At 35.0% G+C, this 25112-nt stretch overlaps 1 protein-coding gene across 2 annotated transcripts; it reads right to left on the minus strand.

The window, feature by feature from the left end:
* Positions 1–6006: 6006 nt before the first annotated feature.
* On the minus strand, positions 6007–23737 carry LOC110913988 (patatin-like protein 2). Of its 2 annotated transcripts, none has more exons than XM_022158806.2 (8): positions 23549–23737; positions 23257–23438; positions 17925–17989; positions 7315–7460; positions 7076–7240; positions 6659–6958; positions 6405–6577; positions 6007–6304 (listed from the first exon to the last, which is right to left on the minus strand). In XM_022158806.2, exons 1-8 carry the CDS (start codon positions 23687–23689, stop codon positions 6130–6132), a joined length of 1347 nt encoding a protein of 448 aa, XP_022014498.1. In that variant the 5' UTR covers positions 23690–23737; the 3' UTR covers positions 6007–6129. The 2 variants fall into 2 exon arrangements, with proteins under 2 accessions (XP_022014498.1, XP_022014493.1); XM_022158801.2 differs by having other exon boundaries at positions 7315–7517.
* Between the last annotated feature and the right edge of the window lie 1375 nt (positions 23738–25112).

Genomic DNA, 25112 nt, shown 5'->3' on the forward strand with positions numbered 1-25112 from the left:
GTATTATTCCGGGACTTCTGCTGAACGGTAGTTCTGACCTAGTCCCTGGCTAATACTTTCTTCATATGCTTGAAACATAGCATAAAGCCCTCAGCTGATTAGACAATAAAATTGATGATCAGTTGTTGTAGCTGAAAAGATCCTCTAAAGGGGACCCACTGCTAAGTCGAAGCTGATATCTCTCTGCTGAACGGAAGTTCTGACCTGAGATCCCTCAGTTCTCGCATTTTTCCCCTAATTTATATACAGATATCATTTGTAGTTATACTTACCTGTAGATCAGAATATTGGGATCTGGATACGGGAGTATATTCAAGAGGTGGGACACTCAAATAAGTTTAAGTGCTAATACATTAAATACGTATCTTGAATCAATTGAAAATTTGTGTAGAGGTTTAAGTGGACAACAATACTGACAATCAGAAGTAAATTTGTTTTTAACATTTGCTGATTAATCAAGATCAACGGTGTTGGTGATATGTCTCAAAAAACCGATATGATCCTCTTGCACAATCTCTCAAAAATAGTGTTCATTTTTGTATTTCATTAAATTCAAAAATCCAAAAATATTGTATTTTTGTTTGATATTTGAAAACTACAAAAAGATTTTCGACAACAGAGTGTGAAGAACTGATTTTTGTCATTTCAAGTGCTAAACATGTTGAACTTGTGATTTGAGAGAGAGTGTTAAATTGTGAAGATTTGAAATGCAAATTTGGTTCATTAACTTGATGAATAAGTTGAATGGTAACCTACAGTTTGATCTTCATAATTTTTCTTATATGATTTGCTGATTCATTAAGTTGAATTGCAAATTGTATTAGTTTGTAATAGTATGGTTGAGTTTTTGCAGGTTTCTGATCCTGTTGCTACGAATAGCCAGGAGACACATCAGAACCAGAGGAGAGCTTAAACAGAGAAAGCCAGGAGTTGATTTCAATGGTAATAACGATTTCCAGACAGAGATCCTAGCATGATGATAGGGGGAGTCTGATGAAAGTTAGAGCCAGAGAATGATCCAGGCATATGATTCCAGGAAGGAATTCCAGAAGAAGATATTATTCCAGGCTGAGTTCCTGAAGATTGATAGAATGACAAAGAAAGAGAAGCCCGAAGACTGATCAAGACTGAAGAACTGAAGATAGTATTTTTGTGACTCGATAGTCGACTCCATCAACATCTGAGGGGGAGTCTGTTGGTGCACTACATCTGCTGATTACGTCTTGTATCGAGTCATTGTCTTAGAACGTTAGATCTGGGCTTGAAATACGAGAAATAGTGAGATTGTATAGGTGATAGATGGTTGGATCGCTCTTAGAGTCAAATTAGGTTGTTGGATCGTCTTTTAGGTCATTTAGAGCTTGGGCCGCTCGAACGGACATGCTGGTCCGCTCGAACGACAAACAAGCTGGACCGCTCATGTGACATTCAATCTGGGCCGCTAATATGACACATGGTTGGACCGCTTTTGTGTCATCATGGGTGGATCGCTTATTGGGCCTGTCCAATAAGCGGGTCCAGATCTCTATAAATACCCTATAGGCGATCTCAATTGTAACGAAGTGTAGAAATCGTACCGAGGTTCTGCCGGTGCGAGATTTGAGCTGTAAACGTTTGAATTCAATAAACAAGTAGTTAAAAGTGATTTGCTTGCTGTTTCTACCTTAGTTTCTTGTTATTCCGCACCTGAAACCAAGGAGAAAACCTCTGAACGACTCGTTCGGGTCATAACACGATCCTACAACTTGAACTACAGTTTGAATGAGTTTTGAAAAATTTGTCGAAATCTTGTTTCCACATAAAGAACTTTCAATCAGATAACTACAAAACAATATTCCCACTTCTATTTCAACAATTATTTAAGTTCAAGCCATAATTAAACAACTTACAGGCCATTGAGGGCAACCATAAAATTGATCACCATGTCGAACACTTTTAGGACCAGCAATGCGAAGAACAACAACAATTTCATGATGACAATACAAGTTTCCATCCAAATCAACCTTGAACAATTTAGGGGTTCTTCGGTTCACACTCCACGAAGAATTGGAAGAGGAACTCATCTCAATTAGAACTTATGCTTCGTTTGGACATGAGACGATTAGGGTTTTGTGGGATGAATCGAAGTGATTACTGTGATTTTGTGGGATGGATAGAAGAAATGGAGGAGATTAGGGTTTTTTGGGGTGTCTGTGTTATAAACGAGAGAAGGGAAGTGAGACAAAACACATCATCAGCCACATCATCATGTACACATTAGTGAAATGGTGCCACGTCGGACAAAAGACTAACCAAGTTAGAACAGATTTAACTGAGTGGTGCCAGTGCAAACAAAAAGTCAAGTTGGGGGTGCCGGGTGTCAAAGTGTTAGTTGCGGGTGGCAACGGCCAAAGGCCGATAGTTGAGGGTGATAAAATCCAATAACCCTATGTAATATTCCGGTGTTTTGCTGGCTCCTTTTCTTTACAATAAAAGTGACATTCTAACTTAAAAGGCTATTAAATAAATTGCATAATAACGGGTAACAAAATAAAGCTGGTAAAAAAATTAATTGGTTGATTCCGTTGAAAACAAATTGAAAAATGGAAAATGGCTATGAAAAATGGAAAATGTGTCAAAAGTTGCACAAGGAACAAATTGAAAAATGGAAAATGGCTCTAAAAAATAATAACAGGATTTAGAACCAAAAAAGAAAGGTAAAAGATGAAGATGTAATCGGTCTTTATGAAAGTCAAACTGGCATCATCTGTGCCTCGAGCATGTGTGGCTAGAAACCCAACCGGATTGTATTTTGTGTTAGGTAATGTATTCAAGTTTTTTTTTGAACGGTAAGATTCTATGATTAATCGAACTGGGCCAGCATATGCTATAAAAACCCAAAGTACAAAACAAAAACAAAACAACCGAAAACAAAAACGTACTACATCCACCAATTATTCCACTATCTCACTATATCTTGAATATTGAAGTGCGCCCATCGCTCCGATACAGTATCATGGAATTTTGATCTGTTTTTTAACCAAATGAAGCTGTTCGCCATTATCATTTCTACTTTATCATTACTGGTTCGCAGATTGTCTTCAAACTCCTTTTCATTTCGAGCCTTCCAAATATTCCACATGGTTGTTTGGAACACTGCTCTAATGATTTTCTTCCACTCGTTCGATCCTGTTAAGCCTTTAACGTGCTCTAGAACTTCTCTACACCCTCGGAATTCAGTGGACGTTGGTAGTTTTAGCCAAATGAAAATGTTTTTCCAAACTGATTTTTATGATGTACAACCGCATATTACGTGGTCTACCGTTTCCTCTTGTGCCTCGCATCTTGAGCATAAATGATTGTTTATCGGAATCCTTCGCCTAATTAGTTCCTTTTTAACCGGGATTCTCTCGATTGTCGCTCTCTACGTAAAATAGTTAACTTTCGTTGGTACCCACTTGTTCCAGTACTTCCATTCTTCCTCATCTCCGGCTCCGTCTTGTTTGATTATCTGGTTCTTGATAGCCGCAACCGAGAATTCACCTTTGTCGTCTGACTTCCACTTCCATCGATCCTCTCTAGGTTTAAGTTTAATGTTGTTTAGTTGTTATAGCATTCTGGTCCATTGAGCCAATTCCTCTTCGGTATTTGGCGGTCGTGCCCATCCTAAGTTCCACTAGTTTTCATTCTTAAGCCTGATAACACAATCTGCCACTTTCACTTGTCTATTTGTAGCAATCTTGAAAAGCGCTGGATAGCTCTCTTTAAGTATCTTGCCGCCACATCAATTATCCAGCAAAAACTTCACTGTATTCCCTGTTCCCACCTCTGCTACGATCTCTTCTAATATCGAAATTCCTATGCCTCCAAGTTCTTTACCTGCAGCAACAATATCTTTCCAAATACCTGCATATTTATCATTAATCGGGATAGTTTTATAACATCTATTACTATCATGTATTGACTTTATCACTTTTGTTCATAACTCCTCCGGTTTCGTTTTATATTTCCACCACCACTTTAACATAAGAGTGAGATTTGCACTTCTCAAGTCTCCCGGACATGATAGTATTCAAGTAGTAAAGCTTGGTTGCTAATTATATATACAAAATTAGTTTAAAGGATTGTGAATTTATACGAAGGGTTGTGACCTTTTATAATGGATGTGATATATTTAAAGTAGTTTAAAGGGAAGTGACTTTTTGAAGGTGTATGATATATTTAAAAGTTCTGACTTTGTAAAGGGTGTTATATATCAAAAAATAGTTTGAAGGGTGGTGACTTTTTAAAGGGGTGTGATATATTTAAAAACCTTCATCCAAACATTGTATTTTTATTCGAATCATTGTTTCTTAAGTTACTTTTTGTATGTATATATAATAAGGTAGGGTGAGGTTCGGCTACAAAATCCAAATTTCCTAAAAAGTGTAAAAAGTCATAAAACATTATAATTTCACCCGTAAAACACATCTAAAACTCACAAATAACAGAGTGAAAACTACTAAAACACCATATTCAAACCATTATGGTCCAGAAAAACTTCAAACACACAATCGTAGAATTATGAATAATAAACACAACATGCTAGTCAACATAAAACACAATAGTGTTTGTCATTCGATAATAACCACAAAACACAATCCACATATATGATGTTTTGGTAATCTTTATTTTGTTATTTGTGGGTTTTTGTGTGTTTCATTGTTAACATTTTGATGTTTTATAACTTTTTACACTTTTTAGGAAATTTGAACTTTATAGTCAACTTCTAGCCTAATAAGGTAAATTATGTATCTAGTAAATTATGACCTATTGGTCTAATAGAATACTGTTTGGCTCTCATAAAAGTAGTGTTGTGCAAAGTTAAGGTGTACAAACTTTTGTTAAATAAATTACATGTAAATATTGTTTGTAAAACAATTATAATGTTATAGTATTGTCACTAGTTAGTACATATATTCCCTAATAAATAAAAATAGTTACTAATAATTCTCATTTATAAATGAGTATTGATTGAATATGTTAACAACGCAATCGTTCTAGGATTTTAAACCACATCAAATAACGTATGCAATAAAATATCAATGGAAACAAAAGCTAAAGTAAAGTAAATTATTTATATAGTAAAATAACTCTGTTATGGAAGATAGTGGACTTGTTTGTATTAATTAAGAATGTATATCAATTTATGGATGTGCCTTACATAATCGTTACCAAATAGCTTTAAAACATGTTATGCCATTTATCCCTTTATACAAGGTGAGCAACATGCCTACATTCTTTTTACCTTGAAAAGCTAATGTTCTAAATTTAGTTGCATCCAAACCGGAACCATATACCCTAAGTTGTTATGTGGGTAATTGGTTCGCTAAATTGTTATGTGGGTAACCTATTTGGATTTTAAGAAAAGTAAACAATCAAGTAACCGACAATACCCAAAAAAATTCACTCTTTCAACTATGTTTTAACTTTTTATGTAACATGTTAATGGTGAAGGCAAAACTTTAAGTTGAAGCGATCATAAGGTTCTATTCTCTACCGCAATAGAGGGTTTAACTTATGTTTTAGTTAAAGGAAATAAGATTTATATATAAAAAATCTTATGTTTGGTGATTGGGATGCAGCCCCTTTTGGGCCCATGATTCCGACCATGACTCGTTCATATTAGTATCTCTAACGTCTAGTGCTCTATATGGGTCCAGTTGGACTTAAAAGGCTAATTAATGAACATAGCCAACCATATCATTTATGTACACTTATTTTACATGTATTGTTATGCATATTATACCTAGCTTTATGTTGTTATGAGCAAAAATTAGAAGCATCATGATTGGTCGAGTAAAGATAAGCATACAAGTGACTGATATACCTTTCAATTGGAATATATAAGAACTAAAGAGCTTCTAGTGTAGCAGTAAGGAGTCTCTGTTAAGTAGGGTTCTAGTTTCGTAGTGGACTTTGATGTAGATTTAAGATTAGATCTAGTGGGTGTGTGAGTTGGCGTTTGAAAAAAAATCTAGAACATAATTGATTTACCTTAAATATACTTGATTGAGGCATATGCCTCTTAAAGTCTTAAAGGATATATTTAGAAAGAAAATATAATAATAACAAGGGATTTATTTTTTTATGTTATATTTGAAAGGAATTTTAGTTCGTGTTGAGGTTGTGTAAATTTGGAAGAGTATGATGCGAGAGTATTGACATTCTTCGCAAACGTGCAGTTTCGTCTTCCATCGACACTACTTGATTATCACCTCCTTTATTAGTATGTGGCGATCTCAAATTTCGAACATTCTTCTCCTCATGGAGTATTGCTGCAAACCTACCATTTTTTTATAAAATGCAAGATGGCAATAAGAAAATGCACAAGTACTAAAAAGAAGAAAAAACATAATAATGAAATAATTTGAAGGTAAAAGTACTTTTTTAAAGCCTTCTCGTTGGTAGTATGATGATAGGGCTCGTATATGCCAGTGCTTAGATTAACCCTGCTCACTTGTTTCTTCAACAACTTCCGTCCCACCTTCTCAAGATTCTCTAAGTTATCTTCGGTTGCACAATCCAACGTAGCTAACTTACCTCTTAAAGTGTCATCCTGTGTGATGTAACATACTTTAATAAATACAATTTAGATTATTAAAATCATTTTTTTCTTTGAAAAATATTCACAAAATACCTGAATTCGAAGATAATTTTCTTCTGAGTGAAGGGCTTGAAAGACGGTAGAGAGATGGTAGTCAACTATGTCTCCACTAGCCTGAGTAAAAATATCCAGCAACGGATGCGAGCCACCAGCAGTTAGCCACTGTATAACGCCCCATTGAGAACACACTGTAGCATCATGTTCTTGACATTTCGAAGTCCCTGTGCCTAATGACAAAACAAGAAGCCGACCATATTCCATTGGTTTTATTGGGAAAAAATCGGTACTTCCTGACGTTATTTCCTTAGTAACTTCACTTATCGCAACCAAAACCTGCAAAAATATAGGTATTAAGGCTAACTTTTATACTTTATAACATGGATTTGTTTGTTCATTACATGAATTTTGTATTAATGATCACATAAGCTATTATTAAAGTATTTTGCCAACCGGGTTATTAGCTATCACTCCACCATCGATAAGATTGAATTCCCTAAGTAAATTTCCTTCAGAATCTTTAGTTTGGAATTTGTGGGCAGGGAGATAAACCGGGGCCGCTGAAGTTCCAATGCATATATCAGAAACCTTGGCATCAAGATCGGGATTTTTCTTCACCTGGTCAAACAAATATAACCATCAATATGTCTTATGATGAAAACTGGTCGGACGGTATTATGTGCAACGAATACCTCATAGCTCGAGAAGATCACAGGTTGCATAGATTTAACGTCAAATGCCGTAATCACAACATTTGTTAATGCTTCATGAAGTCTTCTTTCTTTTACTTTATCTTTAATAATCCGGTGTAGGTGTTTTCCGGTGTGTTTTGGGCCCGCTATATAATTAATAGCGTTTTTAGTCACCGTAACCGCAGTAACCGCAGGAGTCACCACTACACACACATTAATATAATTCGATTAAAATTACTAATTGAACCCCACAACCAACCATTATATGATATCAATAGGGTTGCAAACGAGTTGTGTTACTCAAGCTCGGCTCGGAAAAAGCTCAAAACGAGTCAAGCTTAAACGGCCTCGAGCCCGAGCCTAAAAACCAAACTCGTTTAATAAACGAGCCCAAGCCCGAGTTTTGCTTATCGAGCTCGAGCAGACTTGCGAGCCTAAAAGAGCCCACTCTTTATATAATTTCTAATTAATATACTAAGCATATATCTATAGGGGTAGGATATAATAGCAAGTTTTTTTTTTGTCTAGAAAGGCTAGAAAGTAATTTTGACCATCAATTAATTTAATCAAGGGCTAAGATTAAATGATTGAAATTGAAGAGAAGAAAAGAGTCGTGTGGGTTTGTGTAAGGGGATTCTAATCAATCCAGGACAATAGTTTCTCTCTCCTCCAATTCCCACTCATTTTTAAACGTTAATAACTTTTTCATACGTCTTTATTTTTTTTTATAAAAATTGCACAAAAGAGCATTTTTTTTTATCTTTAAAACGAGTATACTATTGCTATATTTTCGAAAAGATTTTTCGAAAACCCAGTTGCGTAAAACGCAATGAAAAAAAACTCAGTTGCGTAAAATGCAATAAAAAAAACGTAAAAAAATGACTTTTTTCTAAAACGCAATGAACCAAAAACACAAAGAAATGTCTTATTTGTAAAACACAATGGATAGAAAACACATAAAAATGTCTTATTTCTAAAACACCATAGTCTAAAAAAACAAAAGAAAGTTTACTTTCTAAAACGCAATGGATTAAAAAAAACACTTCAAAAATGTGTTTTACCTAATACGCAATGCACCAAAAACACAAAGAAATGTCTTATTTCTAAAACGTCATGGCCAGAAAACACATAAAAATGTCTTTTTTCTAAAATATAATGGACTGAAAACACATAAAAAATGTGTTTTACCTAAAACAAAATGGACTAAAAACACTTCAAATATATGTTTTTCTAAAACGCAATTGCCCAGAAAACACATAAAAATGTTTTATATTCTAAAATGCAATGGCCTAAAAACACAAAAGAAAGTGTTCTCTCTAAAACGCAATGGACTAAAAACTCATAAAAATATGTTTTACCTAAAACGCAATGACTAAAAACACTTAAAAATGTGTTTTTCTAAAACGCAATGGCCAGAAAACACATAAAAATGTCTTATTTCTAAAACGCAATGGCTTAAAAACACAAAAGAAAGTGTTTTCTCTAAAATACATTGATCCAAGGTATGTTTTGTCCGTGAATTGTCTGAACCAAGAAATAGGAAATCAAAAATTGTCTACGAAATTTACAAAAAATTAAATTTTCTGATGCAGTTTTATTAAAGCAATTTAATAAAAAAAAAGTTTTTCCAAGCTGACCCAGCCAGGGGGCTTTGCCCCTTGGACCCTGCTCCCAGGGGTGCTGCCCCCAGACCCCCGTCAACATCGTAAAACGTAATGACTAAATTCAAAAACCTAGATCGTAAAAATGCAATTCAAGAATTTCTTACATGAATCGAAGCCGATTTCTTCAACGATTGACGAAATTTGAATGATAGAAACAATTATCAGCGATCGAATCGAACGGATCAAGTGATTCGCTTCAAAATCACGGGAAAAAATGAGATATTGTATGAAGTTAAACTGGGTTTCTTCAAAAAAAGTTAAAGAACACGTTGATTGGGTGTTTGAATTATTGATTGGTGATGAAAATCGCACTATAATGTAGTGATTATTGAGATAGAAAGTGAAGAAAATGTTGAAGATGGTGGGTTTTGAAAATGGTAGGTTTTGAAAATGGTGGGTTTTGAAGTTACTGGGGGAGAAGAAGGAAAAAGATTGGATCCGATTGACTAAAATACCCTTCCTCTTTATTTTAAATTATGCTACATGTCATAATTCTATTGCTTCCTATCCTTCCTAGCCAAAATAAACTTTCTATTTGAGTCTCACCCTATAATAATAATAATAATAATAATAATAATAATAATAATAATAATAATAATAATAATAATAATAATAATAATAATAATAATAATTGCTGTTTATAGAATTTTGAGAATATAACAAAATTATATATGAAATAATAGTTATGATTAATATAAATTAATTAATAAATGATAAGCTAGTCGATTTCTTGAAAAACTATATCCGAGCCGAGCTCGGGCTTTAGAAACAAAGCTTGAATCGAGTTGAGCTCGACCTCGACCTCGAGCTTTCATAAATTAAACAAGCTCAAGGCTAGTCGAACTCAGCTCGACTCGTTTGCACCCCTGTATATATCATATATCCGGTTTTACATATCATAGAACTCGGTTTCAAGCAAACAATTGGAAATCAATATCAAATAACCCTTTTTAAGAAAAAAAAATTAACCTAAGAGGAATATGTTTTTTATAGGCGCGAATTTGAAAAACTAAAATAAAGTAATTAATTAATTAAAAATAACAATAATTACATGGATATACAAGTATACAACCTTATAAACTATCATATTATATATATATATGGGAATGTTAACGTACGGTCGTTCACGATGAAATTATACACATTATAAAACTTAAAACCATAATCACGCATGTAGAAAAAACTTAATCACGCATGGTTATGATTTTTCAACATGCGTAATTAGGTTTTGAGTTTTACAACGTGTGTAATTTCATCGTGTATGTTCGTACGTTAATGAATATTGTGTTGAAAAATAATTTAATCAACAATTAATTTATTAATTACCGAGTTATCAGCCAAACCAGTTTGTTCCAACTTGAGCAAACTGATTAAAGAAAGGTAGAAGGAGACTGTCCCGTTGTCGGACGAATTTAAAGAACAAGTAAATTAAAACCAACCTGGCGAGTGAGAACGAAGATCCTTGAACGAAAGCCTTGAACTGCACGGAAAAACTCCTGTCCTTAAAGGATTTTACGCGCTCGTATTGCTGTGAGCTGCAGCGTAAACTCCCAGGATTTAATGCAGAACTGATCTGGTATTCCAACAGCAATGGAAACCAGAAAACGCAGAAGCTGGAACGAAAACACGAACACACAGTAGGGAGAGAGAGAGCTGCGAAATTGTGTGTGTATAAATGGGTAGCAGGAGCCTTCAATTTATAGGTTTAGGATTCACCAAAGAATGAGAAAAACGTGGAGAGATATACCTAATCCCATACGAATTCGTTTTTCTGGATGCATATCCATACGAATTCGGTTACAGAACAGCTATCCAATACGAATTCGAATCAGTATGGGATAATCCCCACTGTTTCGAATTAATCTCTATCTCCTTATCTCATTTGAACCCCAGATCTGACCCACCTGACCAGACCTTAGCTAAAAATAAAAGCTCCTCGCGACGATGCGTACGTGCGAAGTGCAAAGTGCGCCTCAAACGCGCCCATTCGCGACTCAAACGCGACCATTCGCGAGCTCGCGGCTCGGCTCGGCTCGGCGCGCGTGTGGGCTTCACCCACTTCTCAACCCATTTAACACTTTGGAGGCCCATAAGGGGTAATCCCTTATAAACCACTCAAACTTCAATCACTCCACCAATGTGGGATGGAGGAAACATACCAACTTGTATGTTCCTCTTTAATATTATTTATAATATTTCCAACAATCCCCCACCAAGTTGGAATGTTTCCTTTCACTTAGACTAATGATGTCACTAGGTGTCACGAAGATTAAACCAAGTTTATGTTGATAAACAAGAAGAGACAGATTAGATAGTGTCCTATGGAATTAAACCATTAACCTGATAGCCCCCTTCGGTTTACCCCCACACACCACCAGCTGACTTTGCGTTCTCACTGAGCGCGAATATGGCCGTGCGCTATAAATCCTTTTCATGACCCTTTAGAAGATAAACCACTAATCTTCACTCGAGGCGGCACCACCCCTAGATCATATAGGCAAAGTTTTACATCATCCACGTTGCTTGGATGCCTCCAAAACTTTGTTAAGAGCATAAGCTCACCCTTGTTCTCGGCAACGACGTACTATCATACCTCACATGGATCTATCAAATTTGATAGTACCTTCTATCGTTAAGTGACTTCGTTGTTACCCATTAAACTTGAGAAATAGGAGCACTAAGTTCAAGTTGGGTTTCCATCACTAACGATTCTATTGTGGTTTTAGACCCATGTCTCTCGCGGTATTCACAACCAAATCTCTCGTCAGAGGTTTAGTAAATGGATCTGCCAAGTTCTTACTTGTCTTGACATAGACAACCTTGATGGTACCACTTTCAAGCAGTTGTCTCACATAATTGTGCCGAAGACCTATGTGTCTTGATCCCCCATTATACACTGCGTTGTATACTTTAGATAGTGTGGCCTCACTATCACAATACATGGGAATAGACGGCATTGGAACATCCCACAGACGGATGTCAGTAAGTAGATCTCTAATCCACTCTGCTTCCTTACCAGCCGCAGCTAGCGCTATGAGCTCAGCTTCCATAGTTGAGTGGGCAATACACGTCTGTTTCTTGCTCGCCCAAGAAACTGCTCCTCCTGCTAGAGTGAAAATCCACCCACTTGTAGATTTTGAATCATTGGTGCGATCAATCCAGCTTGCATCAGAATAACCTTCAAGTATTCTGGAAGAAGACGTGTATGTCAGTTCTAAGTTACTGGTCCTTTTCAGGTATCCAAGTACTCTACCCACTGCCTTCCAGTGTTCTGTCCCTGGGTTAACAGTGTACTGACTCAGTTTGCTTACAGCAAAAGCAATATCAGGACGAGTGCAATGCGTTGCATACATCATACTTCCAATAGCACTCGCATACTCCAGTTGAGCCACTGCTCTTCCAGAGTTCACATTAAGTTTCACACTTGGATCAAATGGAGTATTAAACTCTTTAATATTTAAGTGTTGAAACTTAGTCAGAATTTTCTCTATGTAATGAGATTGACTAAGAGAAATCTGACTTCCAGTTCTCTTCACCTTGATCCCAAGAATAGTATCAACTTCTCCTAGATCTTTCATCTTAAAGTTCAAGGACAAATATTTCTTTGTTTCAGAAATACCTTCAAGGTGAGTGCTAATGATCAACATATCATCAACATAGAGACAAATCACGACTGTATAACCGGGTTCGCATTTAGTATAAATACATCTGTCAGCACTGTTGTGTCGAAACCCGAAAGCAGTCACAGTGGTGTCAAATCTCTCATGCCACTGTTTAGGAGCTTGCTTCAAACCATACAGAGATTTAATAAGTCTACACACTTTGTTCTCTTGTCCAGGCATCACAAACCCTTCTGGTTGCTCCAAATAAATCTCCTCATTTAGATACCCATTTAGAAATGCTGTCTTTACATCCATTTGATGGATGTACAGCCCTTTCAAAGCAGACACCGCTATTAGAGTTCTAATAGAACCTATTCTAGCCACAGGTGCATAGGTATCAAAATAGTCGACCCCTTCTCTCTGCCTATACCCTTTAGCCACTAATCTCGCTTTATAGGCAGAGATGGATCCATCTGGATGATACTTTCTTTTGAAGATCCATTTGGATCCAATAGGTTTCTTTCCCTTGGGTAGATCAGCTAACTCCCAAGTTCCATTTCCCATAATGGAATCCATTTCATCATTGACTGCCTCCTTCCACAAAGGAGCATCTCTTGATGACATTGCCTCGTTGAACGTTTTAGGATCATCATCCAAATTTACAGCAAAAATGACCTCTCTCGTCACTTTCTTTTGAGTTCCTTCAACCAGGTAAGAAAAGAAATCATCTCCATAACTTTTCTCTTTTCTAACTCTAGTACTTTTCCTTGGTTCTTCAACTATTGGTGAGGGTTGAACCCTTTTCTCAGAAGTACTAGAAGTTGTGGTGCCATTTGAGTTTTCATCATCTCTAGAAAACTTGTTCTCAAAGAATTCCACATCTCTGGATTCTACAACTATACCTGATTCGTCATCCAACAATCGGTAAGATTTACTATGCGAAGCATATCCAATGAATACACTCTTGAAAGCTCGTTCTCCCAGTTTGAGTGTCTTTGGATCAGGTACGCGATAGTAAGCAAGACAACCCCAAACCCTCAAATGCTCTAGGTTTGGTTTTCTTCCTTTCCATAACTCATATGGACTCGTAGGTATCACACGACTAGTGATCCTATTATGAACATAACATGCGGTTAACACAGCTTCCCCCCACATATTACGAGGTAGACCTGATTGGTTTAACATACAGTTAGCCATCTCTACCAAGGTTCGGTTCTTTCTCTCAGCCAAACCATTTTGTTGGGGAGTATATGGTGCAGTTCTCTCATGTATGATGCCTTCTTCTTCGCAGAATGCATCAAACTTTCGGTTAAAGTATTCTCCGCCTCTGTCCGAGCGAAGAATTTTAATGCGTTTCTCCTTTTGTTTTTCAACCTCAGCCTTATATATTTTGAATGCCTCAAAAGCTTCGTCTTTTGAATGCAACAAATAAACATATAAGTATCGGCTCGAGTCATCACAGAAAGTGATAAAGTATCTCTTACCCCCACGAGTAAGAACTCCATTCAGTTCACAAATATCTGAATGAATTAGTTCTAGTAGTGATGTATTGCGTTTAGGAACACTTGGAAAAGGTTTCTTTGTGAATTTTGATTTAACACAAGTTTCGCATTTTTCAAAGTCTTTATCATTTAATTTTAATAAACCTTTAGTTTGCATTTTTTCAATGTTTTTAATATTTGTATGAGCTAAACGTTTATGCCATAAAGAAATTGAACAAGCGATATAATCAGAAGACATAATTTCATTCAAATCAAAACCAATTGCATTACATTCACCAATACTAGAACTAACACTACCACCACTATCACTATCACTTTCATTCCCAAACCCGTCAATCACTGAAACGCCCCCTTGATCCGAATCTTCTTCTTCACCAATCCCATCTTCAGCTAAGTCAAGACGATACATTCCACCCGTGTTCTTTGCTTGACCCACATAGATGTCATTTAGAGAAAACTTCACACGGAGATTCTTGATAACCAGCTTGTAACCATTCCGATCAAACTTATCAGCAGAAACAAGACCCTTGGTGATACCAGGAACATGCAACACGTCCTGAAGAGTAACCACTTGACCATCTCTGAAGTTTAGACGCACCGTGCCTTTACCTCGAACCTCTACACGATGTCCATCAGCACATACCACCACTGTTCCTTGAGGAACAGGAGCATAAGTAAGAAACGAGCCACGATTCCCACAAACATGAACAGTGGCTCCAGAATCCAAAAACCATCCTCTACATGCCACAATGCGTGTATATTGAGAAAGCATGTTGACTTCACCAAGACCCACATTGGCCACTAGATTGGTGACTTTCTCAACATCAATAGCACTCGTAGAACCAACCGTGGATCCAGATTTCCTCTGAGAGCACTCTCGTGCATAATGCCCTGTTTCTCCACAAACATGACATTTACCAGACCTCTTTGGTTGATGGTTGTTAGTGTGTTGTGACTTCTTGAATTCTTTCTTCTTTGGTGCTGTAAACTTCTTATTCCTTGATGATGCCCCTTTTCCCTTTTGACCAGATCCACCAGCAACATGATTCACACTCGATCCGACTTTACCTCTTTTGTCCCTGTTGCGCGTTTCCTCCTCAATTCGAAGGTGCTTCAACAGTTCATCCAAAGAGTAGTCCTCAGACTTGTGCATCATTCTCTTTGAGAAATCCTTCCAACCAGGAGGCAATTTTGCAATAATAACCCCTACTTGAAATATTTCTGGCAGCGGAATAGAAAGTGCAGTCAATTTGTTAACAAGAACTTGGAGTTCATGCACCTGCTCCAAGATTGACTTGTCATCGACCATTTGGAAGTCTAGGTACTTGGCAATAAGGTATTTGTTAGTACCTTCTTCATGAGCCTTGTACTTATCTTCCAAAGCTTTCCACAATTCTCTAGCACTTTTTATTGGCGCGTACAAGTCATAGAGACGATCCGAAAGGGAATTTTTGATGTGACCCAGGCAAAGATCTTCAGCTTCCTTACGGATAAGTCTTTGCCTTGCCAAATCTTCATTTGGGAGCTCTCCTGCTTCACCAGGAGGGTCATCAGGGATTGCAGGCAAGTCAGGATCAAGGATATAGTAAAGTTTCAGCACAACTAGCATGAACTTAACCTTGTCCGCCCAGCGGGTATAGTTCTGACCATCGAATCTGTCCAACTTGACAAACTCTTGATTCATGAATCTCAGATTGGCTGTTGGTAGTTCAGAGTCCATTAATTCTGTTGATTAAAACACAAAATAAAATCCTTTAAGATTGTTGAAAAATAATTTAATCAACAATTAATTTATTAATTACCGAGTTATCAGCCAAACCAGTTTGTTCCAACTTGAGCAAACTGATTAAAGAAAGGTAGAAGGAGACTGTCCCGTTGTCGGACGAATTTAAAGAACAAGTAAATTAAAACCAACCTGGCGAGTGAGAACGAAGATCCTTGAACGAAAGCCTTGAACTGCACGGAAAAACTCCTGTCCTTAAAGGATTTTACGCGCTCGTATTGCTGTGAGCTGCAGCGTAAACTCCCAGGATTTAATGCAGAACTGATCTGGTATTCCAACAGCAATGGAAACCAGAAAACGCAGAAGCTGGAACGAAAACACGAACACACAGTAGGGAGAGAGAGAGCTGCGAAATTGTGTGTGTATAAATGGGTAGCAGGAGCCTTCAATTTATAGGTTTAGGATTCACCAAAGAATGAGAAAAACGTGGAGAGATATACCTAATCCCATACGAATTCGTTTTTCTGGATGCATATCCATACGAATTCGGTTACAGAACAGCTATCCAATACGAATTCGAATCAGTATGGGATAACCCCCACTGTTTCGAATTAATCTCTATCTCCTTATCTCATTTGAACCCCAGATCTGACCCACCTGACCAGACCTTAGCTAAAAATAAAAGCTCCTCGCGACGATCGAAGTGCAAAGTGCGCCTCAAACGCGCCCATTCGCGACTCAAACGCGACCATTCGCGAGCTCGCGGCTCGGCTCGGCTCGGCGCGCGTGTGGGCTTCACCCACTTCTCAACCCATTTAACACTTTGGAGGCCCATAAGGGATAATCCCTTATAAACCACTCAAACTTCAATCACTCCACCAATGTGGGATGGAGGAAACATACCAACTTGTATGTTCCTCTTTAATATTATTTATAATATTTCCAACATATTGTATTTTACGCACTCTCTCTCTCTCTCTCTCTCTATATATATATATATATATATAGGGTTGAAGAGTGAACCTAATGGTTTTGTAAACAAAATGAACTAATCTGGACCATTCTTTCTTTTTTGTTTTTTTGTTTTTATAGATTAAAAAATAAAGAGAGGGTATAATCGTAAAGTTTAAATATTTTCTCTCTCCAATAAGAATTAAATGATTTTTGTCTCCAATCATACACATGTGTGTGAAAAATATATGTACAATGACAGTGTGTCTAGTTGTTGCGTATAAAAAACAAACAGTCACTACACACATGTGTATAAATACCAATTTCTTAGCTAATAATAATTATACACATGTGCATAAAACCCAAATCGTTTAGCGAACAACAAACAGTCACTATGCACATGTGTATAAAACCAAAATTGATCAGGGAACAACAATTATACACATGTGTATAAAAACCAATTTCTTAGCTAAAAATAATTATAGACATGTGTATATAAACGTATGAAAAGGTTTTGGTCATTTAAAAATTAGAGGGTAATTTATTTAAAAGTCAAAAAACAATTAAAAAAACAATATTTTTGCCTCCTATAATACCTTTTTAAATAATAAAAAGAAAAGCTCAAGAAGATGAGTGGTCTAGATTGGTTTATTTAGTTCACAAATAGAGGGAGGTTCACAAATGAACATAATACATATATACATATGTGTGTGTATATATATATATATAGGAATGTTCTATGTAGAACACTAAGGCCATGTTTGGGATTCCATTTAGAATCTCCTTATTAACTTATTCACTTTTTCTTAAAAGTTAATAAGGAGAAATGATGTTTGAAAAAGTTAATAAGGAGAAATGATGTTTGGATAACTTAAAAGGACTTTTGTAAATGACTTTTGTAAAGGACTTTTTAATACAAGCGGAATAAGTCATTTTGAGGTGTCGGGGATTCCTGAGTTTTTGAAACTCCTTATGACTGTTGAGGTTATTATTACAAAAATACCCTCGTCATTTGCCTAATAACATGAATCACACATTTTTTCAATCATAAAAACTTAAAAGTAAATGAAAATCTTACATATAAGATTTATTGTTTCTGACACTAGGATTCAAAACAAAATATGAAAAATTTTCAGTTTATATATATATAAAGTTCCAAGAAACGAACCTTTTTCGATTAGACGATGATGATAATGACGACGATGATGTTCTTCCTTATGAACATTTGAAGAACTGTAGATTTTCATATAATATGCATTAATAATGGATGATAATATACTAATTGTAACTAACATACTAATGTTTAAAAGCAATTAAAGCATGTATCACATAAAAAAGTCAAAATATTAGGGGATGTTTGGCAACTTTTGAATGGTTAAATGCTGAACCAGTAAGAGGTCTGAACTATTAAGTGCTAAACCAGTAAGATGTATAAATCATTAAGAGCTAGTATAATGTTTAACTCCTCAAAGACAAATGTCTGACCAATTCAGATTAGAGGTCATAACCATTCAGACTCTGTATAATACTTAATCATTCAGAAGCAAATGTCTGAACCATTCAGACATCTACTCACGAAACAAACAGTCTGGACCATTAAGTGTTAACCCAGTAAAAGCCGCTCTGAACCATTAAAAGCCTCGTTAAGAGGTAAACAAACAACCCCTTAGACTAGTGGGTATGGAGAGCCCCATCCCCAAGGGGATGGCCGCCACGTCAGCGCCACGTAGGCTCGGCTTGGAGGGGATGGACCTAGGGGGATGGGGGATGAACCCTTTTATATGTATATATATATATGTATGTATAGATGTGTGTGTGTGTTAGGAGAGAGGAGAAGAGCCCCGTCGAGTTCGGCTGCTGGGTGACGGAAAGGACGAGCCGGGCCTGTGGGGGGCGGTGTGGGGGACCGGCGCCGGGCCAAGCCGGGCCTCAGCCAGCCCCATACCGTTTAGTCTTAGAGAATCAATGGAAAGTAACTATAAGATCACTAGGTGTGGGGCTATGCTCTCAATCATCTTTAGTTGGGTGCACTTCCGCATCACTCCTCCCTCGTTAAAAAAGACACCATTTTATAGTTCGCCAATTTAATAAGGAGCGTTAAGGGATTGATCTAGTGAGCTCCATTTGCTACAACCAATAAAATTTTCTTTTTTTCCTTCTTTTTTTTTTTGTTAATAGTTAAGAGGTTTATTTCACAGCATCATTTTTTAAGAGGGCGTCATTATTGTTCTAAAACCTACATGACGCTTACATGACACTAATATAACGTGATAAAACTTCTAAAAACTTTATCCTCCACCATACAACCTAAACTTTGAAATTTCACTCAAGGCAACACTAATATATCCCCTTATAGTTAACTTAAAAGGAGCTATATTAAAAGCTGACACTTAAGCTTTTGAAATTTTGGATGTGTGTCATTTTGAGGTAATAGAACTTGGTTAGAGGATTCACATCCCATTTCTACCTCCAACCATGTAATAACTATGTAATATAACTTTTCTAAATTTTGTTTTATCAGCTTTTAAAAACATTTTAGGGTGAAGGGAGTGGTTACCTATTCTAAACAGGTAAACTCCTAATTCATTCAATCACACATTGCCATGTCAATTCACCTAAATAAGTTACCTAATAATCAAAAATGTTGGCGGTGATTTACCTAATGAGATTTAGGTAAACTTTTTTTTAAAAAAAGAAAAAAATATGTGATTGGTTGAGCAGGAATGGACCCCACCACACGCCCATCCCCCCCCCCCCCACACTCTCACCGAATCGGTGAAGGTTCACCGCATTGCATGATCTTGTTCGGTAAACTGGTTGATGGCAGGGTTTACCTATTCGGTAAAGTGGTTTACCGCATGAGTTTACCTACAACTCCGTATACTATATAATAAAAGAAACCAATTTTAGGACACATGTCATTCATTGGAGCCATCTATTTTTTAGTTTTCTCATCTCTATCTCCTACTTAATTATAGATAATTAATATTAATTAAAAGATAATTATAAAATTAAATTTAAATAATTCGTATAGGAGATAATATAATCTTTTGAAATATTTATTATACACAGGGTTTATAAAGATATAATAAGATAAAACTTTTTATTGATTGGTATATAAAATTACATGTGCTCAACCCGTACAATACATAAGATTCTTAAAAATGTAACTTTTTTCATTATTTAATATATAAAATTAAATTTACTCAACCCGTACAATACGCATGGTTCTTAAAGATATAACGTTTTATTATTTAATATGTAAAATTACATTTTTTCAACCCATGTAATAAATGAGATTTTTAAAGATATATTTTTTATTATTTGTTATATAAAAATACATTTATTCAACCCGTGTAATAAATGAGGTTTTAAAAATATTTTTTTATTATTTGATATATAAAATTACATTTATTTAACCCGTGTATTACACGGGGTTCTAACCTAGTACTCTTATATTCTATTTTCTATATTTATTTTTATTAAATTAAATAATACTTCTTTATTCTTATTTTGTTATTTTTCTTTTTCTTTTCATTTACATCAACCCAAAAATTTTTTTAAAAAAACTATAGAGATAAATAACGAGAAACAATTTTAAGGGATTTATTTGATTTCTCTAAAAAATACAAGGGATGAGGAGTGAGAGATATAGAGTTGTTGTAAATGCTTTTTTTTTTTTTTTTTCATTTTCCTTTTGACTTTTCCTTACAACTTTAACATGTAATAGAATTATGCTCTTAATAAAACCGTAGTTTACTATACTTTAAGAAGTTATTAAAAAAACCATAAATTAGCAACCTTTTTGTGCATCTATGTCTTGTACCCAATGCTTTGGGTGTTTTTCAAAAAAAAAATTGATATTTTCACTTTTCACCTAAAGGTATTTTCTAAATTACTTTTAACCCAAAACTATTTGTTTTCTTTACTTTTAACCCAAAACTTTTTATCTTTTACTATCTATCCTCACAATTTTTTTTTACTTTCAAATTTAGTCTTTTATAGTTTTCATTTTTCGCAATTTTTCGCTTTATGCTTCGTTCTAAATGTTGTGGGTTAACACATCGCAATGTGCGTGCGTGGTGTACCGTTTTTACGCGTTCTAAACTTTGTGAGTTAACACCACGCAACGTGCGTGTGTGAGTGAACGTTTTTACATCGTCTGTTGTTTTTCCCGTTTCACAGGTTCAACATAACGTGTAGGTCCTAAATCGACTTAGTTATAACTAAAGAATCCCCGCCGCAATTGCGGCGGGTCGTAATTCTAGTTATCATAATTTTACTTTTGTTCCCATTTATATAAAACTAGGATTGCGACCCGCCGCAATGCGGCGGGGATTTTTTAGTTATAACTAAGTCAATCTAGGACCCGCACGTTATGTTAAACCTGTCAAACGGGGAAAAAATAGACGATGTAAAAACGTTCACCCACACACGCACGTTGCGTCGTGTTAACTCGCAAAATTTAGAACGAAACATAAAAACGTTAAACTAAAGACGCACGTTGCGATGTGTTAAGTCACAAAATTTAGAACCAAGCATAAAGCGAAAAATTTGTGAAAAATGAAAACTATAAAGGATCAAAGTTGAAAGTAAAAAAAAAGTTATGAGAATAGATTGCAAAAAATAAAAAGTTTTGGGAAAGTAAAAAAAAAAAAACAAATAGTTTTGAGTTAAAAGTAATTTATGAAATACTTTTGCGTGAAAAGTAAAAAAAACTTTTTTTTTTTTGGAAAACCCACAAAGCCAACGTTACGACAACCATATGCATAACCATTTTTTCTTTGAAAACCCCCCAAAGCACACCCGCGTTGCGGCGGGGCGTAAAACGGTGTCAAATAGTACTAATGTCACACAACCGTCATCGACCACCAATACCGACTCGACCTAGGATATGCATGTTGTGACGAACTTGTCAAACATGGAAAAATAGAGGTAAAAACGTTGAACCACACATGCACACTGCGTCGTATTAACTCGAAAAATTTAGAACTATACGTAAAACGAAAATTTGAAAGATGAAAAGTATAAGTGACAAAAGTTGTGAAGTTAAATTGCAAATAATGAAAAGTTTTTGAAGTTAAATTGCAAATAATGAAAAGTTTTGGGTTAAAGTTAAAAAAACAAATTATGTAGGGTTAAAATTGTAAAAGATAAAAACCTTAGGGTTAAAAGTAAAAAATAAACTTTTTTTTTTGAAAGTCACCCAATGCACAATGTGCAAGTGATGATGCACAAAATTGTTGCAAAGTTATATATGGAATAATATAATATAATTGAGCCCTTTGCTTAGTGAAAAAAAAGTGTTTTATCATATACACTCAAAATATTTTGATGGGAAATGAGTAATAGCTTTGTATATATGAAAGCTAGTGTAACATTTTTTTTAAATATAAGGATGAGATAGAGCAATGGTTGATGGGATGTAGTGAGTTTTTAGTAGATTTTTTTTTTTTTTAAATTCTAAAGATATGAGAGGGGTTGATGGATGGGTTATGAAGCTACACCATATTTTATCCTATTGTTTAACTAAAAATCACACTTTTCAAAATTTATCTCTTATCCTAGAAAAGGTTTCACATCTCATCCATCATTTGTATCTCAGTATCTATGTCTTAAGAATAAACACTTATTTTTTATATTCCTTATTTTTTATACATTCATAATAATTTGATAGAAGATAAAGACAAGATTTTTATATATAGAAAGCTATTGTAATATTTTTTTAAATTATAAAAACAGGGTGTAGATATAGGATATATGATAGAGTTATTGTGAATGTTCTTACTCAATTTAGGGTGAAAGGAAAATACTTTTCCATTTATACAAGATATCATCTATTATACAAGTTTAATGATTTGAAAAATATATAATACAAAATCAACTGAATAGTAATGTCTTTATGACTAGTGGTATTTTAAAAATGTTTTTATGTTAATTTAATATTATATTTTTTAAAGTATTCACATCAGTTTTGTTATTTCCATCCACATTTTACACTAAAAAGTAAAAAAAATACTCTTTTTTTTATATTTTTCTCTCTTCTTCACTCATAACTCATCGTCATCATCATCATCATACTCAGTAAGTTCCACCCATAGCAAAACAAAGGTTGGGTCTGAGGAGACTAAGATGTAGACAGCCTTATCTCTACCCCGTAGGAATAGAGAGGTTGCTTCCAATGAGACCCCGGCTCGATACTAGTTTTGCATCAAGCCTTGGACATAAGGCAAATAACACTCAGCAATCGGGACAAAGACCGATTAGTGCATGTGCATGTACCCTTTTGTTTGTCAGCTATCAACGCCACCACATGATACATGATTAACCGTTCTCAGCATTTAACGTTATCTTCACTCATAACTATTTTAAAAAAATATTGAAAGATAAATGCCGGAAACTCAAACAAGGGTATGCTAATTATCACCGTGCATGAAAAAGGTTATCAACCAATATTTAGAACAAAAGTTGTCACAATTAAATTGACTAATGATGAATACCTATCATGTGAGAAGATTTTAGGACAATGCTGACGATAAAAATCTTTAACATTCTTAGCAGCAAAAACTGGGCGGCCCTCTTCATTAGGTGTGGTTAACATAGCCGTCACAATACCACCGGTGCTTGTCCCGGCAATTACATCAAAATAGTCTGCAAGTCTTGCATCCTTACCATCTAATTCCTGCGAGTTTTAAACAAGTCTTTAAAATTGGTTTTTCTTACTATAGTTTAAGAAAGAAAAAGAACGAAAGAATTTGTATTTATGTTACGCTACTTGTAAACTGTACGTACCTGTAATTCAGCTTCTAGAAATTCAAGGATCACACCTGGGATGATTCCTCGTACACCACCTCCATCAATGCTCAGGATCGTGATTAGATTCCCATATGTTGGTGGTTGCAAAGGCGACCTTAGGTCTTCCTTAATTGACATGTCGGGTTACTAGATTTTGAGGTGTGGTGTTGTGTTGATGAGGTGCTTATGTTATGTGAGGGTTCATATATAGAGTACGTATTTAATGTTTGGAAGTTTCATAGCGTGACTCGTATAGACTTTTGGGGCAATAGGAAGGACCACATGAGACATGATGTCATGAATGATTGCATATCTTTATTTGTTGATGACGATCTCAACAATTTTGAACATTTATTGTTTTACAAAAAAGAAAAAAAATTCATTATTTTTTGTGTTTACAAAGCAAAATAATAACCTCAAACGTACACATTATGTTGCATGTCTCTTACCTATGAAGAGATTTAAAGTTGAAAAAACCAAACCAAAATATCAAACAAGTGTCTAACATGGTATATATCACACGTTTGTGAAATGAAACCAAATATACATGCTTGATACTAGAGTAGTATAGCATCAACTACAAATCATATTTCGTATACAAACTGTAAAACACATTTAAAAAGTATGATGTATCATACAACAAATTATAGAGAAATGATAAAATAATAACCTAAATAATATCAATTATATTGAATTTCATATAATTATACTAACAAACAATTAATTCTTTATTTTGATCTTTCTTTTGTTTTTAATGTATACTAATATAATTATTCATAAAGAAAAGTGTTAATATCATTCACATATGTGCTAAAATCAATTATCTTGATTAATTTTCATGTGCTAATTTAATTTTTATATGATTGGATCTGTTCTCATTGTTTATAGAATAAATATGGTTTATATCGTAACTAACCCCTAAACTAACCCCTGATGCTAGAATAAGAAAAAAAAAGATAAGTTAAAAAAAAAGAAAGATAAAAACTGGTTCCGCTAAACGTATCATCTTTTTAGTTTTACAACTTCTACCCCTAAATTGTCACATAACAATCAATACATTTTTTGTATTTTCTTATTTGTCGTTTTTTTTATTTTTATTGTTATTATTATCATAATAAATATATTTAAAAATCAGATAAGATATGATCTAGTTTGTTAAACCTAATTTGAATTCAAATATTTACTAAATTATTTGAGATAATTATATTTTTGATAATTAATTTAAACTAGAAAAGTACCCCGCCGCGATGTTGCGGGGGCTTGGAAAACGGATCCGGGTCGGAACGGGTTTCGGGTCCGGTCGGGTCAGGTCAGTTTTGTTTTAAACGGGTTAATTTTGAGTTGACCTGTATAAAAAACAGTTCTTGTTCGTCTGTTGAATTTAAAACAACTGTGAATGTTTTGATTAAAAACAGGTCTAGTGGATGTATTCAACTGCAGAAAATCTTTTGGTAGTCATCATCACCTGTTTGGACCTTAAGGTTGTTTTAATTTGTTCACCCATACATATTTATGTTGATGACATGTAGGATTGCACAATTGTAGATATCCAACACTTCTC

This window comes from Helianthus annuus, chromosome 2 (assembly GCF_002127325.2).
Source record: "Helianthus annuus cultivar XRQ/B chromosome 2, HanXRQr2.0-SUNRISE, whole genome shotgun sequence".
Taxonomy (NCBI): Eukaryota; Viridiplantae; Streptophyta; class Magnoliopsida; order Asterales; family Asteraceae; genus Helianthus; species Helianthus annuus.